This window comes from Corythoichthys intestinalis, chromosome 13, assembly GCF_030265065.1.
Source record: "Corythoichthys intestinalis isolate RoL2023-P3 chromosome 13, ASM3026506v1, whole genome shotgun sequence".
Lineage (NCBI taxonomy): Eukaryota > Metazoa > Chordata > Actinopteri > Syngnathiformes > Syngnathidae > Corythoichthys > Corythoichthys intestinalis.
In genome coordinates, this window is record NC_080407.1 from 4,084,036 (window position 1) to 4,100,363 (window position 16,328).

The following is a 16,328-nucleotide window of genomic DNA, read 5'->3' on the forward strand; positions in this document are numbered from 1 at the left end:
GCGCATTGTGTTACTGATAGTAGCCTTTGTTACTGTGGTCCCAGCTCTCTGTGGGTCATTTACTAGGTCCCCCCGTGTGCTTCTGGGATTTTTGCTCACCGTTCTTGTTATCATTTTGACGCCACGGGGATCTTTTATGGAGCCCCAGATCGAGGGAGATTATCAGTGGTCTTATATGTCTTCCATTTTCTAATAATTGCTCCCACAGTCGAGTTCTTTACACCAAGCGTTTTACCTATTGCAGATTCAGTCTTCCCAGCCTGGTGCAGGTCTAAAATTTTGTCTCTGGTGTCCTTCGACAGCTCTTTGGTCTTTGCCATAGTGGAGTTTGGAGTGTGACTGACTGAAGTTGTGGACAGGTGTCTTATATACCGATAATGAGTTAAAACAGGTTCCATTAATACAGGTAATGATTGGAGCCTCGTTGGAAGAAGTTCTTTGACAGCCAGAAATCTTGCTTGTTTGTAGGTGAGAAAATACTTACTTTCCACTCTAATTTGGAAATAAATTCTTTAAAAATGAAACAATTTGATTGTTTTTTTTCCCACATTGTCTGTCATGGTTGAGGTTTACCCATGTTGACAATTACAGGCTTCTCTAATCTTTTTAAGTAGGAGAACTTGCGCAATTGGTGGTTGACTAAATACTTATTTGCCCCACTGTATAAGCAGAAAAAAACTGGGTGTAATGAAATTGGGAATAGAAAAGCAGTGTCAATAATAATTCTCTTCAATATGTGGGTTCATATTTTTATTTAAATTGGAATTTCTATCCCCCCAAATTTACACTTTACTGACATCAAATCCTCATGGGAACAATTATCCAGGTCTTGGAAATAGAAAATAAATGAAACTAAAACGATTCATAAAAAACTTAAATCAGGCCAAGGGTGACAGTACAGTTTCCTATACATCCAAAGATGCAGTCTTGTGTATAAGAACGCTGCAGTGATTTGTGCATGTGTGTACTACTGTGTCTTCTTCACCACCTGCGCGTGTGTGCATGAATGTGCACAAGTGTCTCACCCGAGGGTAAAGCACTTAAGCGATGTGTGCCTGAGTCCAAACAGCTGTGAGCAAAGGCAGGCAGCGGGTCTCTAAATGACTCGAGACCTGAGACGGAGCCCACAGGGGGAAAGGCACCTCTGAAATATACATGTCACTTGCCCGAAGAGAGCAACAGAGAGAGAGAGTGAAGGGCGGTAAAATAGCGGATGATAGAAGAGATGAGCAGAGAGCACAGCGGTCACTCGGCCATTTGGGCTTCACGGGGCCCTCCGGGGTACGCGCGCGTGTCAGCCGCTCTCGCCGGGCGGGGGGAGGTTATTACGGCTCCTCCGCCATGGGCCGCAGCACTCTGGGGTCAGCCCAAGTCCATATATATGATAATAAGACGCGCGGGGAGGTGGAAGTAGGTTTGCTCCGGCGATGATGTGGATGTGACCCCGCTTGTCAACAGAATCACACAGCTTGTTCTCGTGAGAATTTTCAAGGCTGAGGGGAAATTGGGAAGATCACGCACGGACCCCAGAGCACATGAACACATTTGTTTTAAATGTCGGACAACTCATGGAAGTCGTTGTTTAAAAGACGCTTGTGTTGGTGTTAAATAGTGATTTTCTATTTTTTATTTATTGCCAGTAAATGCGCGTAACTAGAGTTTATGTCGACTTTTATAGCCGTTTGGGGGCATTTTTCTTGGATGTGGGTATTTTGTGGAATCACAGGACTGCTTCTGAGTATCCCTAAGGAATTGATACCAAATAAAAGAAAAATGTACTTGCCCATATAACCCACAAAATGGCAGCAAAGCACTTAAAAATGGCCCAACTGACAAGCATAAAGCCAAGAGTGCAACCTCCAATACACAGGCTATTATATTTCAACTCAGCAGGTGAAGCAACACTTATAGACAGGCAATTCCCTGATTTATATTCTTTATCCTATGTAAAAGAAATACTGCAACTAAATGAGTTTAAAGCGATTATTTGCATTTTCTATTGTGGAACATCTCATCATATAGCAGTTTTCTCATAAATCCACATAACAACAGTAACTGTGGGTGTGCTAAGGGTGTAACGGTACATGTATTTGTATTGAACCGTTTCGGTACGTGGTGCTCGGTTCGGAACGGAGGCGTACCTAACGAGTTTCTGACGTAATGTAACCCTTACTTTGCGAGGCTGTGAGTCGATCAGGTTACAGTTTCTTTGTGTAGATTATATTTACTCTGCCTTCTCTACTATAATGAGGACCAACACGGTAGGACAGTATAACCCAGAAACGTCAACGGGAGAACGCAGTGAAATGCGGGCGTTAAAGTCAATCAGCCAATGCACACCAGTCGCAGTGTGGCCGCGTGATATACGCGTCCCAGAAGCGGCTCAGTGCGAGGCACGCGAAAAGAACGGCAGAGTTTATTATTTGACGCGAGACGTGACCCTCCTGCGTCAATACTACTACCGGTAGCTAGGATTGGGCAGACCGGAAGTCACTCGTGTAAAAATACGGTGGATCCGGTCGATTTTCAAACTAATATGCGATCGTAACCCACTTTTTGAGTCCATCAGATCTTTTGAGTGGTAGATCAGGGCACAGTTGACTTGTCTTTGTTGATTTACTGCTGTCTTCTCTGCTATAATAATAACCAACACGGCCCCGTGTTCAAAACAAAACCCTCCTACCACAACAAAACAAGTAGGAACTAATATTCACATAGGAACTAAAGTTATACAACATAAAATATACAATATAAATTAATACTACATCACATTTGTAAAATATAAACACAATGAAATAAATAATAGCCCATTTAAATACATTGAAATGAGCTAAAACACCTGTAATTAAATAATAAGAATAATACACAGATCCTGCTTACACAATTAAATTGATTAATTTCTGTGTGGCGCTTTAACTTGAGAAAATCCACCAATAAAGCTTTTGAAAACCGTTCAAAAGAGAAAAAAAATGATTCATTGAGGCATTTCGTTTGTAAAATACATTTTAAAATCTTTGTCATTGGGATTGCTTCTCTCTTTAGCACAGGACTTCTTTTTTCTTCTTTCTTTCAGGAAACAAAGCTGACCAATACTCGGGGTCTGAAAGGCAAATTGTTGTTGTATTATCTTTAAATACCCGCTACTTTTTGAGCAGAATTCTAGCTTTGTATAGGCTAATGTTCCTATTGTTGAAAGCACAAAGGTGTGTAATAAACGACCAGCACATTTATATTTTGCATTTTGTTTTCTTACTGTACCGAAAATGAACCGAACCGTGACCACAAACCCGAGGTACGTACCGAACCGAGATTTTTGTGTACCGTTACACCCCTAGAGTGTGCCTATAAATCACACTAAATGTCGGTAAACAACACACCTTCTCTTAGCTTAAGGCTCACGCACAATGCAATATCCCATACACAGGCTAACAGAATTAGCCAACTATCTGAAATCTAAGGGTATCGCAACACGTGTAGACAGACAACACTCAGAGGCTTATGCATTATCCTCAGCAAAAATGATAAATGATTAAATCTTACTGAGTAAAGACATTTTATGATTTTTTTTTTTTTAATTGTAGAACATCTCATAATAGAGGAAACCACATTAGGACACGAACAGAGCATGTGTCCGTATGTATGGATGGCTGCTCAAGCTCACAAAGGGTGACCATGAATTCATTGAATTCCACTCCCGCCGCCACTATTGGCTAGTCAGCTGCGAAAATGGCACAAACAGCAATACGGCGTCGTGCTGAGGTTTTATCAGGAGAGCTGATTGTTTGATAAGACAGGAAAGGAGGGACCATGCGCACGTCACATTAAGACAAACATTGACAGCGTTTGTGTCGTAACACTAGAGAAAGCCAACGTAAACACAATATACTATACCACACGTCGTCAATGAATGCAAATGCATTTTTAATTTCTGGTATGATTTACAGCAAGCGTTTGTAATATAATCAGCATCCTCTTGGAGAGCTCGAGCACAGCCAAGGATGCAACTTTGCCAATTTTCACTGAACTGAGTGGGCGCAAGGGGTGCGGCACGAGCCAAAAAAAGAACTAATTGAATTTTGGGGCTGTTCCATTCACTAAAAACAAAAAAAGTTTTTTTTTCTTTTTTTTAATAAATTAAATTTGGAGGAGGAATGCACTCGACAAAGTGCCCTTCATTTTCACTTTAAGACTGAAACTAATTGGACTTTCATACTAATAGCAGTGTATTGTATAATTTGCAGTCACTTTAAATGTGGCTTTATGATAGCCTCGTGTGTTAAATGACAACATGACAAAAACTCGAACTGAGCAAACATTATCGTGAACTGAAATAAAATCTATCATTAAAAGAATGAGAACTAGAGGTGCACGATAATTATCGGTCATCCCAATAAATCCGATAACATAATATATTATCGGCCCTATTAATAATATTTTTGGCACGGTGTCAGATTGGGATTTGTGTGTTTGTTTCCACTCCTGTTTTTCCAGTATGCAAAGTTTTGTTACTGTCTTTGTTTTTTTCATTATAATAATGTTTATGTCATCATGAAAATTCTGGTTCAGTCAAAGGCAAATCTAAGCTGAATCAACCACTAGTATTTTTGACCTACAGGTGTTCAAAAACTCTGGTGAATATACATAGAAAAATTATATACCGTAAATCCTGGACTATAAGGCGCACCTGACTATAAGCCGCCACGCATTAAATTTGACACAAAAACAACATTTGTTCATAGATAAGCCGCACTGAACTATAGGACGAAGTAGTCCTCACTGTATAATGGGATATTTAATTCCAAAAAATATTCATCGGTAACACTTTATTCGACAGCAGCAGCATCAGACTGTCATAAGACCAAATGAACCACTATGAAGCTTTGAACCAATTGGCTGCAGAGCTTCATTGCTTCAAGAAGCTTCATATGGCCATCACTTCTCTCTTGGGGGAGACGGTCAAACTCTGCTGCCAACATTGTTGTCGACCAACATGCCTCCTAGCCTGCGTTGCAGCGCTACGGATGTAAATAGCCATCAAAATTCATGTACTGTGCTATTTCTTCAGGTATTGTTCCGGTTGTTTCATTAATTGATAGTTTTGGTGTTTGGTAACACTTTATTTGACAATGGCACCATAAGACTGTCCTAAGATAGTCATAATTATGACACTGTCATGAGCATGAATAAATACTTAGAACAGATGTCATTTAGTGTCATCAGGCAAATTATCTCACTTTTGAATGGATGTAAAAGATCCCAGCTGGACAGAATGACATAATATGCCGGACAGGGGTCGCGTTAACCGAATATTTTCCGTCGTTGACCGTTTTTTTAAAACGGTGACGGAAAAAACTGAAGTCCGTCCGTCATTTTGACAGGTTGCATTTCACACCCCAGACCACAGGGTGGCGAGTGAGCACATTAATTAGCTATTGTCTCTCTTAATGCATGACGTCGTTGGCTATTCTGTCAGAATATTGTAGCGTCGCCGGGGTCTGGCGGCGGCACCGTGATTGACACGTCAACGCGAGGTTCTTATTGGTGCACCCGGTGTGCCAGCGGGTCATCCAATTGGTGGACTAGATTGCCGCCTGTGTATAGACCCCAATCACATGACGTCACAACTCCGCCCCACTGACTGGAGACGCCATATTGTGTGTCAGCTCGTCGTGGTTACACATTACCGCTACGTACATGCCTCCTATTATGGCGTGTCTTTCTGCTCGTTAACAGTAATAACCAAAATGGTGAAGGCTTGGATGGCGGTTGGTTGCAGTAACAGAGAAGATAGACGGAGAGACTTGAAGTTCTACCGTATTTTGAGAGACCCGAAGAGGAGAGCGAGATGGACTGCTGTAATTCGACAAGAAATCTGGGCACCAAACGATCACCACAGACTATGTAGTAGTCATTTTATATCTGGTAAGATGCATTTAATATATATTTAGAAGATTTTGGGCTGACAACCACAATTAAGATCATTGTGTGATGTTGGTGATTGGGGTCTATATAGGGGGCGGAGTTGTTGTTTTGTTGGTGTTGTTGGCGGTAAGCAGAGTAAAAAGAGGGAGAAAAATACCACGACTTCCGTGTCTAATTTTTCGCCGCCAAGCAAGCGTTACAATATTAATTAAAAATGAATGAAAACTAAATACTATTGAATATGTCATCATTATCATTTTAAAAATGTAAGTGACGGGTAAAAATAGATTATGACCGGATTTTTATGACCCTGTCAGTCAAAATGACAGACAACGAAAATGTCTAGCGCAACCTCTGATGCCGAATGATATTTGATGGCATCTGTCATAAGCATTCAGTAATGCCCATGATAGTGTCATGTCATAATTATAGTTTTTGAAAATAGGCCCCCTACGGATCGTCCTGTTTCCCGTGTCATGTCAAGTATTATGAAGTCAATGGCTCATGACAGTGTCATGTCATACTTATGACGGTCTTATGACAGTCTTATGACGCCTCTGTCAAATACAGCGTTACCTATTAACCCAAGTAAATCAACAAATAAACCGCACTGGACGTTAAGCTGCAGGATTCAAAATGAGGGCAAAAAGTAGCGGCTTATAGTCTGAAAATTAGGGTATATAAAATCGGTTATCGTTTCGGTATCGGCCTTGAGGAGCAGGAATTTATCGATAGCTGTATTGGTTTCAAAAAATGGATATTGTGCACCCCTATAATGTATGAAACATTGAAAGCAGCTAATAGCTTGAGGGGTTTGTGCTTGTCATCAATAATCGATTTATAATCGAATCGTTAGGTGCCCAAAGACCTCTACTATTTATATCCGCATAGTTCGGATTTGAAAAAAACTTCTGCTCAATCAGCTACTTGTCGCATATGGGATAAAAATATCGAAATTGGCCTTTGCAATCAATTTTTCAGTCGGGAAATTGGCTTTTCTAGTATTACCGCACAAGCGTACTTGTACCTCGTGTTTACCTTGGTCTTGTTAGCTTGCGGGGAGCTACGGCCCTTGTCGCTCTGCGCGTGTGCGTTGGTGGGCGGGGAGTGCGTGCCCAGGTTGGCTTGGGACGCCAGGCCGTGCTGCTTGGCCCCGGGGGAGACCTGCATGGCCGCCAGCTGAGCCGCGTACAACTGCTGCAGTGTCGGGAGGGGGAAAAAAGGGGGGATGGACAGAGAAGGAGGAGAAAGGGGCAGCATGAATAAATGAATACTGGCGAGCGCAAACAAAAAAGAAGCTAAAAAGCTCGCGAAGAAGAGGCCATTAGTGGCCGGGTTTGTTTGCGCGACACAGAAAGGGACATCGCCACTCCTTCTTACCTCCTTCTTTCCAAACCCCCTCGGGAGAAGCGCTAACAGCCTCTCTGACAGGCCCAGAGATGTCCCCTCGAGGTGCATCGTGGGATATCGAGGTCATACTGAGTATTGCTCAAGGTGAAAACCCCAAAAAGTTATCCAATGCCAAGCGTGGGACACTTTTCCCTCTATTTTGTTTTAATTAAATCTGCTTTTTGAGAGGAACAAAACAGTTTACCGCCATTATCTACGCATTTAATTAAGCAGCATTATGTTGTCGGACTATTTATGCAATCGCAGTGAATAACACTAAACAGTGTCTGGCGGTGTTTGCGACAACTTGGAAGGGGCTTCAGTATTCCTCAAGTCTCTTTCATGCGGCTTAATACAAATCTCCGAGATGCCGACAAATTGTCGCTCTGGCTTCTGAAGAGCAAAAAAACGTGGCTTTCGCGAGAACCAACAGATGCGTTTGCATGCGCGTTTTTTTTTTCCTTCCAATTTAATAGTTAAGATTATTTATTTCAGATTTTTGTTTTCTGGAATGCAACTACGCTTCCGTCTTTTTTCTATAGTTTAACTTGCATCCTTCTGTTGGGGCTTGGCGGTCGGCCACCGCAGCCAAACAAAGGCTGCTTATGCAAATGGCCCAAAAAAAAAAAGAGATGCCGTCTTCGCTATTCTCCATCTTTCTTTCTGTTTGCACCTCTCTCCATCAGCCCCGACAGCCGCCGTAACTCCCGATCCCCTCTGCTGTCGTGATACAGACATTTGTCTCTCTTTAGACAAATAAGAAGAGTGAGTCAATCGAGCTGGCGCGCACAGAAGGGGGAAAAAAAAGAACAGTTTGGGAAGAACTCATATTTGACTGTGGAATAATCTGCTGTCTGTCACTGACAATATTCACTGGGAGTTTGTCACAGATTTAAGAATAAAAGAACTGGCGTCTGAACTTGTTAGGATAGCATGGTGAGGTAGTGGTTAGTAGGAATGAGAACCTCTTGGTACCTCACGATACGATTTGCGATACAAAGCTTACGATAACGATGATCTGACGATATGGCGATACGACGATTATCGATACATTGGTCAGGAAATCAGGCTAAGATATTCTACAAAACGACTAATAAACTGAAAAACAAGCTTGTGTTGTGAATTGGAATGAGTTTACCACGAGTAGACATCCAATCCATTTGAAGTGGGAGGGTGGCAGCGAATGAACATTCGTTCATTCGCTGCCATCCCTCCCACTTCAAACGGATTGGACGTCTATGGTCATCAGTGGCAGCCAATGCTAGGCAACGAGGTAATTTTTGGGCATTTCAGATCATGTTGATTTCCGGGCATTTTGCAGTGGGGCAAATAAGTATTTAGTCAACCACTAATTGTGCAAGTTCTCCCACTTGAAAATATTACAGAGGACTGTAATTGTCAACATGGGTGAACCTCAACCATGAGAGACAGAATGTGGGAAAAAAAACAGAAAATCATATTGTTTGATTTGTAAAGAATTTATTAGCAAATCATGGTGGATAATAAGTATTTGGTCAATACAAAAAATTCATCTCAATACTTGGTTATGCACCCTTTGTTGGCATTAACGGAGGTCAAACGTTTTCTGTAACTCTTCACAAGTTTTCACACACTGTTGCTGGTGTTTTGGCCAGTTCCTCCATGCAGATCTCCTCTAGAGCAGTGATGTTTTGGGGCTGTCGTTGGGCAACACGGACTTTAACTCCCTCCACAGATTTTCAATGGGGTTGAGCTCTGGAGACTCCAGGACCTTGAAATGCTTCTTACGAAGCCACTCCTTTGTTGCCCTGGCTGTGTGTTTGGGATCATTGTCATGCTGAAAGACCCAGCCACGTCTCATTTTCAATGCCTTTGCTGATGGACGGAGATTTTCACTCAAAATCTCTCGATACATGGCCCCATTCATTCTTTCCTTTACATAGATCAGTCATCCTGGTCCCTTTGCAGAAAAACAGCCCCAAAGCATGATGTTTCCACCAACATGTTTCACAGTGGTTATGGTGTTCTTCGAATGCAATTCAGTATTCTTTCTCCTCCAAACACGAAAACCTGTGTTTCTACCCAAAAGTTCTATTTTGGTTTCATCTGACCATAACACATTCTCCCAGTCCTCTTCTGGATCATCCAAATGCTCTCTAGCGAACCGCATACGGGCCTGGACGTGTACTGGCTTCAGCAGGGGGACACGTCTGGTAGTGCAGGATTTGAGTCCCTGGCGGGTCCCCCCCCCATGTGGTTCTGGGATCTTTGCTCACCGTTCTTGTTATCTTTTTGACGCCACGGGGTGAGATCTTGCTTGGAGCCCCAGATCGAGGGAGATTATCAGTGGGCTTGTGTGTCTTCCATTTTCTAATAATTGCTCCCACAGTTGATTTCTTTACACCAAGCGTTTTACCTATTGCAGATTCAGTCTTCCCAGCCTGGTGCAGGTCTACAATTTTGTCTCTGGTGTCCTTCGACAGCTCTTTGGTCCTGGCCATAGTGGAGTTTGGAGTGTGACTGACATAGGTTGTGGACAGGTGTCTTTTATACCGATAATGAGTTAAAACAGGTGCCATTAATACAGGTAACGAGTGGGGAGCCTCTTTAGACCTCGTTAGAAGAAGTTAGACCTCTTTGGCAGCCAGAAATCTTGCTTGTTTGTAGGTGACCAAATAGTTATTTTCCACCCTAATTTGGAAATAAATTCTTTAAAAATCAAACAATGTGATTTTCTGTTTTTTTTCCACATTCTGTCTCTCATGGTTGAGGTTTACCCATGTTGATAATTACAGGCCTCTCTAATCTTTTCGAGTAGGGACAATTTGCAGAATTGGTGGTTGACTAAATATTTATTTGCCCTACGGTATGAGTCACTTCCTGTTGATTTCGGGTTACGGGACAAGAAGTGGAGCAGGAATCTTCCAAATGAATGGGCAGCGACTCTCAAACTCAACAGGAAGCGACCTGTAAATGCACTAACATGAACATAAATTGACTTGTAAACGGCCTGAAAATCAGAAAGAGTGACTGCGAATGCTCTGGTTTCGAATGAATGAATGTTCGTTCGACCCTCGCAGTCTAAATGGATTGGGCGTCGAGTGCCATCAATGGCAGCCATAGAGTTAATTTAGACACTATTATAGTTGATTATTTTGATAATGACTTGTTGGTTCCTTTTTTTTTTTTTTTTAACATTGACACCTTTTTAAAACGATATCTCGATTCTTGGCAGGTGCATATGGATAACCTTTTTGGATACAGAGTATCACCATTTCGATATGTTGTCACACCCCTCGTGGTTAGCTCCTCTGCTTCGCAGTTCGGGGTTCAAATCTTAATTTCTATGCGGATTCCAAGTGTATTTGGTTCAAAACTTGAAAAATGTACTTAAATAAATGGACTTCTGACCGTCAATTTATTAACATTTCAGAGCAGTATTTTATAGTTAGGTCTGACAGCTGGTTATAAAAAAAACTTTCTCTATTACATCACGTTTTTGAGCTAAAGGATCCTGGTTTTCTTCGAAAATTTGAACAGACCAGTCCCTTCTTATAGAGCAATTAAGATGCCAATTAGAATAATGACAAGCTAATTAGTAAGTACACAGTTAGCACACAATATGTTGAAAATGTCTCTGCCCACTTCAGTGACTTTTACAGCAAATAGATGCTTGGGCTCGTGTTGCATCTAAATCTCCGCTTGGCGTCGCAGCATCTGCTGCTCTTCTCAACTCAGAGGGGAGGAAGTATAATTGCGGACCGCTCGGCAGACAGGAAGCGCCGCCACCGGTGCGCGTAGCGACGGGGGGGGGGGCAGAAGCGGGCCGCGACGGTCCGCCGACTAGGCCGGCTCGCTGAGATCGGATCAGCCCGTGCTTCAATTAGTTGCTCTGTGCTGCCCGTCGCCCTCCCACCAGCCACACCCCCTAGCGAGTGGACCACAGGCGCAATGTGTGTGTGTGTCCTGCCATATTCGGACCAGTGCTTCAAAGGCCGCTTTATTTGCAGACTGAATTGAGTTCCATTACAAGGCCAGCTCCCGTCACTCAAAGCTCGCTCAATGGGCCGACACACACACACACACACACACACACTGGAGGACAGAGGCACTGCCGAGTACGCCCTGAGCGTCGCCACGACGGCGTGCATGTCAACAAACAGGAAGTGACAGCGCAGAGCCCCCTGGGGTGGCTTGAGGAGCACAAGTGTGGTGACACACACACATACACACACACACACACACACACGGTGAATCAACAAATAAGGAGGGAAACGCAATCATAGTTGTTGGGATGAGAATAAGGAATTTGAAATGTCACTCCTCAGACGTGCGACAAACATCTCGTCCATTTTTTTTTTTTTTTTTATCCCCCATTTAATCCCCTAATGCAACAGCAAATCTGAATACATGTCCAGGCAAAGCATTATTGACAAAAACACTTAAAGGTGTCATGAGAAAATTCAATCTGAAATTCATTACGTTAAAAGTAGGGCTGTCAAAATTATAGCGTTAACTGGCTGTAATTATTTTTTTCTAGTTAATCACGTTAAAATTAGGACTGTCAAAATTATCGCGTTAACGGTCGGTAATTAATTTTTTTAATGAATCACGTTAAAATATTTGACGCAATTAACGCACATGCCCCGCTCAGACAGATTTAAATGACAGTACAGTGAAATGCCCACATGTTAATTGCGTTTTAAGGAGTTTTGCCGCCCTCTGCTGGCGCTTGGGTGCGACTGATTTTATAGGCTTTAGCACCCATGAGCATTGTGTAAGTAATTATTGACATCAACAATGGCGGGCTACTAGTTTATTTTTTTATTAAAACGAAAACATTAAGAGGGGTTTTAATATAAAATTTCTATAACTTGTACTAACATTTATCTTTTAAGAACTACAAGTCTTTCTATCCATGGATCGCTTTAACAGAATGTTAATAATGTTAATGCCATCTTGTTTTTTATGATTTATTGTTATAATAAACAAATACAGTCCCTATGTACCGTATGTTGAACGTATATATCCATCTTGTGTCTTATCTTTCCATTGCAACTATAATTTACAGAAAAATATGGCATATTTTATAGATGCTTTGAATTGCGATTAATTGCGATTAATTACAATTAATTAATTTTTAAGATGTAATTAACTCTATTAAAAACTTTAATGGTTTGACAGCCCTAGTTAAAAGGTGTAAATTATCCAGACTGAAAGTCCTCATGAAAACATTAATGAAGACAATAAACTATAATAGAGTGAGGTAACACTATTGTCATTGTGTGTGAGAATGTTAGCATTAGTCTGCCTTTTCTTGTCATCTTAGTGGGTGGCTAGTTTTATGTATGTGACGTTCCTGGGTCAATAATCTGCGGTTTTAGTCAGATTACCAGATCCCGGCTCGTTCTTTGTCATCAAGAGCTTCAATCGGGCCGCTATTGTTTACGCGGACACTGGGGATCATTGTGCCAAAACTTCTAATGGATTCCTCTATGTCTGTCTGTCCCGCTTCCTGTCCATCTGAATGCGAAAGACGAAAAACGGACTCCATAGAGTCAATTTAACTGTATGCTAATAGGATATTTAGCTATGTGAGAAATGCAATTGCCATATTGATTTCCCAATTGTCGTACCGTCTCACTGTTCCCTCTTCCGCCCTCACCGCCTGTCTGTCTGTTGTCCGCCTGTCATCCATTTCTCCGGTGTACAGCTCGGTAATCCAGGACAATATGTTCCAACATCTGCCTCTCCATATGATGCCTGACCCACACCATTGACCCTCTTTAAACCACACACACTCACAAACACACACACACACAATTCACAAAACGCCACCTTTTTTCCTCTCCTCGCTTAAGTGCATTTATATCCACGGGTCTCGCTTGTCCTTCCCGGCCCATTTGTGTGGATAATATCAATAATATCAAGGGTCAATAAAAGAGCCAGATTAATACAGTCTAATGCACAATGTCACACTCATCCCCCGCCAGATTAAGATGCTAAATGCCAACCTTGTCCACTCGGTCGCTATGAAAAAAACAGCACAGGATGTGGCATTAAGCCGACATTGAGTGTGAGAAGGACTCCCATTTGTACTAACGCTTTAAATCGTTAGGAGATTAATACATTTTTCGCAGAACACCGACCACTCAAAGGATACTTTCGTGTTGTTACCGGCACTATAAATCAGTGTTCTTCACCACGTTGAGAAATTGTGTGCTTGTGGTTTTGAATTTATAAAAGATTCTTGATAGGTACCGTATTTTTTGGACTATTGGTCGCACCTGAGTATGAGTCGCACCAGATAAAAAATGTGCAATGGAGAGGAATAAAACATAGAAGTCACACCGGAGTATAAATCGCATTTTTGGGGGAAATTTTATTTGATAAAATCTGACACCAAGAACAGACATGTCATCTTGAAAGGCCACCTAGCTATTAGCTTTTTTTCTCGCTAACTCCAAACTTTCTTTCTGCTGCTCGATGCTGCTTTTCAAATGCATATTCCACTAGTTAGGGCCCGAGCACTAAGCGTGCGAAGGCCCTATTGTAACGCAAAAGATTTTTTTTTTTTTTTCAGGGCAAATGAAAACGGCCAATTTGGAGTCCTGAACATGCACGAAAAGTCACCAAAATTTGCACATACATGTGGCAAAATTTAAATTTCGATAATTTTGCAACGTTGCAAAAAAATGCAACAAAATGCCTCAGTGGTGCCCCCTTGAAATTTTAAAATTGGCCTATAACATTAGGGTTTGTCAGCTTAGAGCGATGAAATTTGGGGAGTCTATACCTTGTCCAAAACTGCTCCAGACAAAGAATTGGCATCCATATGCCAAACCCAACAGGAAATCTGTTATTTTGGATCCAATGTGAATTTTTTATCGATTTACAGGGTGCACATTTGAGACCTTTTCGCCAAGGGAGTTTGTTGGATCGTCCTCAAAATTGGTGAGACTGTTCAGGAGACATATGAGATCTTAAGTTTTTAAAATGGTGCGTTTTCATTCATTGGTCTGACCTGGGCGTGGTGCCAAAATCGGCCATTTTTTCGGCAACATGACAAATTCAGTAAATGACTAATAGCTCCTTCACACAACGTTCAATCTTTTTCATATCTGGCATATATGTGCGGTATCCCACCCTTAACAAGAGTGCATTGAAATATAACCCATTAGGCCTAGCACCCCCTAGTGGGAACAGGAAATGCCTTTTTTTACGAGACAGGCTCCTCCTCCAAGGGAAAAAAATCTATTGACCTCAAACCTGCATCAGAGGAGCCTTAAGGCATGTGTTCAGGTGCCTGATGAAAAATATTGAGGTTTGGTTGAAGCAGAAGGGTCCAACAGGAAAGTGAAAATGAATGTGAACATTTTGAACAGTCATAACTCAGCAGATATACTGTACAACATATCTGCGCCAAACTTCCCGTGCTTGTTGAGAGTCATACTCTGACGGGTCCTGTAGGAGTCATTTGCATCAACCCTAAAGCGCCAACTAGTGGTGACAGAAAGGAGTTTTAAAAAAGGCCTCTCCTATTAGGTTTTTTCAACATAGAGCAATGAAATTTGGGGAGTCGATTCCTTATGCAAAACTGCTCCAAAAAGTTTCTTGCACCCATATTCCAAATCTAACAGGAAATCGGGTATTTTGGATCGAATGTGAAAGGTTTATCGATTTATAGTACAGTTTATATTTGGAGGCCTGAACATGCATGAAAACTGACCAAATTTTGCACGCACATGCGGCTTTGCGTAAATTTCGATAATCTTGCGACATTACAAAACAACGATAGCAAAATGGCTCAGTGGCGCCCCCTTGAATTGAAGGGAGTTTCGAGCAAGTTAAGTTCTCATGAGATTACGAGAGGGGGACAATCTGCCACAACCCTGACCTGCATGCCTTCCGAGTTTGCGTGACGTCCGAGTTGCGCCAAACTGCGAGGGCCTGTTCAGTCCTGCTTGCACGCCTAGTTATCTGCAGAATATGATTTTCTTTTCAGTGCCATTTTGTCCAGCCCTTCTGAGTTGTTTTTATTTGGTTTTATAAGTTACCGTCAGTGTTGAAACACAGGCCTTGAGCGCCCTCTTGCGCTTTAGTTTGAAAAAAAAACATGTGAAATGAGATAATAATCTGTTAATAAATTCACACATAAGTCGCTCCAGAGTATAAGTCGCACCCCCAGCCAAACTATGAAAAAAAAACTGCGACTTACAGTCCGCAAAAATACGGTAATTGCATTTTTGGGAGTATAAATCGCACCCGAGTACGCCGCATATATGGAAGAAGCATATGGTGGAAAACACTCAGGTGACTTGGAGTTCCGCTCTGAGACCCCCAATTTGGCCAACTTTCAAAATTGGCTGATATGCATGTGTGATACATCATTGGAAAGCTTAAAATCTCAATTTTCTGGGGGAAGAAACATTTTGAACAGGAGAGCATTTTTTAAAATTTAAAAAAAAAATGTTTTTAAACAGCAAAACCTTATTTGGTGGCGAGAGAACACTCGAGAGCAGAAATACAGACGCCATGATTCTAACAAGATATTATCACGTACTTGTTTCGATCCAAAAACTCCATGTAGCATGTATCACCGAGTGTCAAGACACAGCTGTGAATGGCCACAGCTGGATTTTTGGGGGATTTTATAGGTGAAACATGGTAATATAACAAGGGTCGCGATGCAGAAATCGCAGACATCAAGGAGTGGTCAAGATTTTCTTTTTCATATATTTACCATTTTAAACATTTTTTTTTCTTCAATTTTTTCTTTGTTTGGACTGATTATTTATCATCTAACATTATGGAGAAAATGCGACAGTAACAAAAAAATACAATTAAGCGATAGTTATGAGGTAGATATCCGTGATTTTTTTTTTTTTTACAGACACCACTTTTTTCATTGTGACATAATTTGTTTAAAATATGCGAGTGAATACTTTTTAAAAGTTGTTTTTTTTTTAACGAAATATTAGACATCAATTAATGATTCTCAGTTAAAAATGACAAGACATTTTTAATAATAAACATGA

The 16,328-nt window shown here is 41.5% G+C and overlaps 1 protein-coding gene across 6 annotated transcripts in view; it reads right to left on the reverse strand.

The window, feature by feature from the left end:
- Positions 1-16,328, reverse strand: part of sox5 (SRY-box transcription factor 5) — a 158,328-nt gene that overhangs the window by 24,375 nt on the left and 117,625 nt on the right. For all 6 annotated transcript variants that reach the window (XM_057855945.1, XM_057855942.1, XM_057855944.1 and 3 more), the window contains one exon: positions 6,961-7,119. In XM_057855945.1, the coding sequence (XP_057711928.1) occupies positions 6,961-7,119 (159 nt within the window). The remainder of the gene's footprint in view (positions 1-6,960; positions 7,120-16,328) is intronic.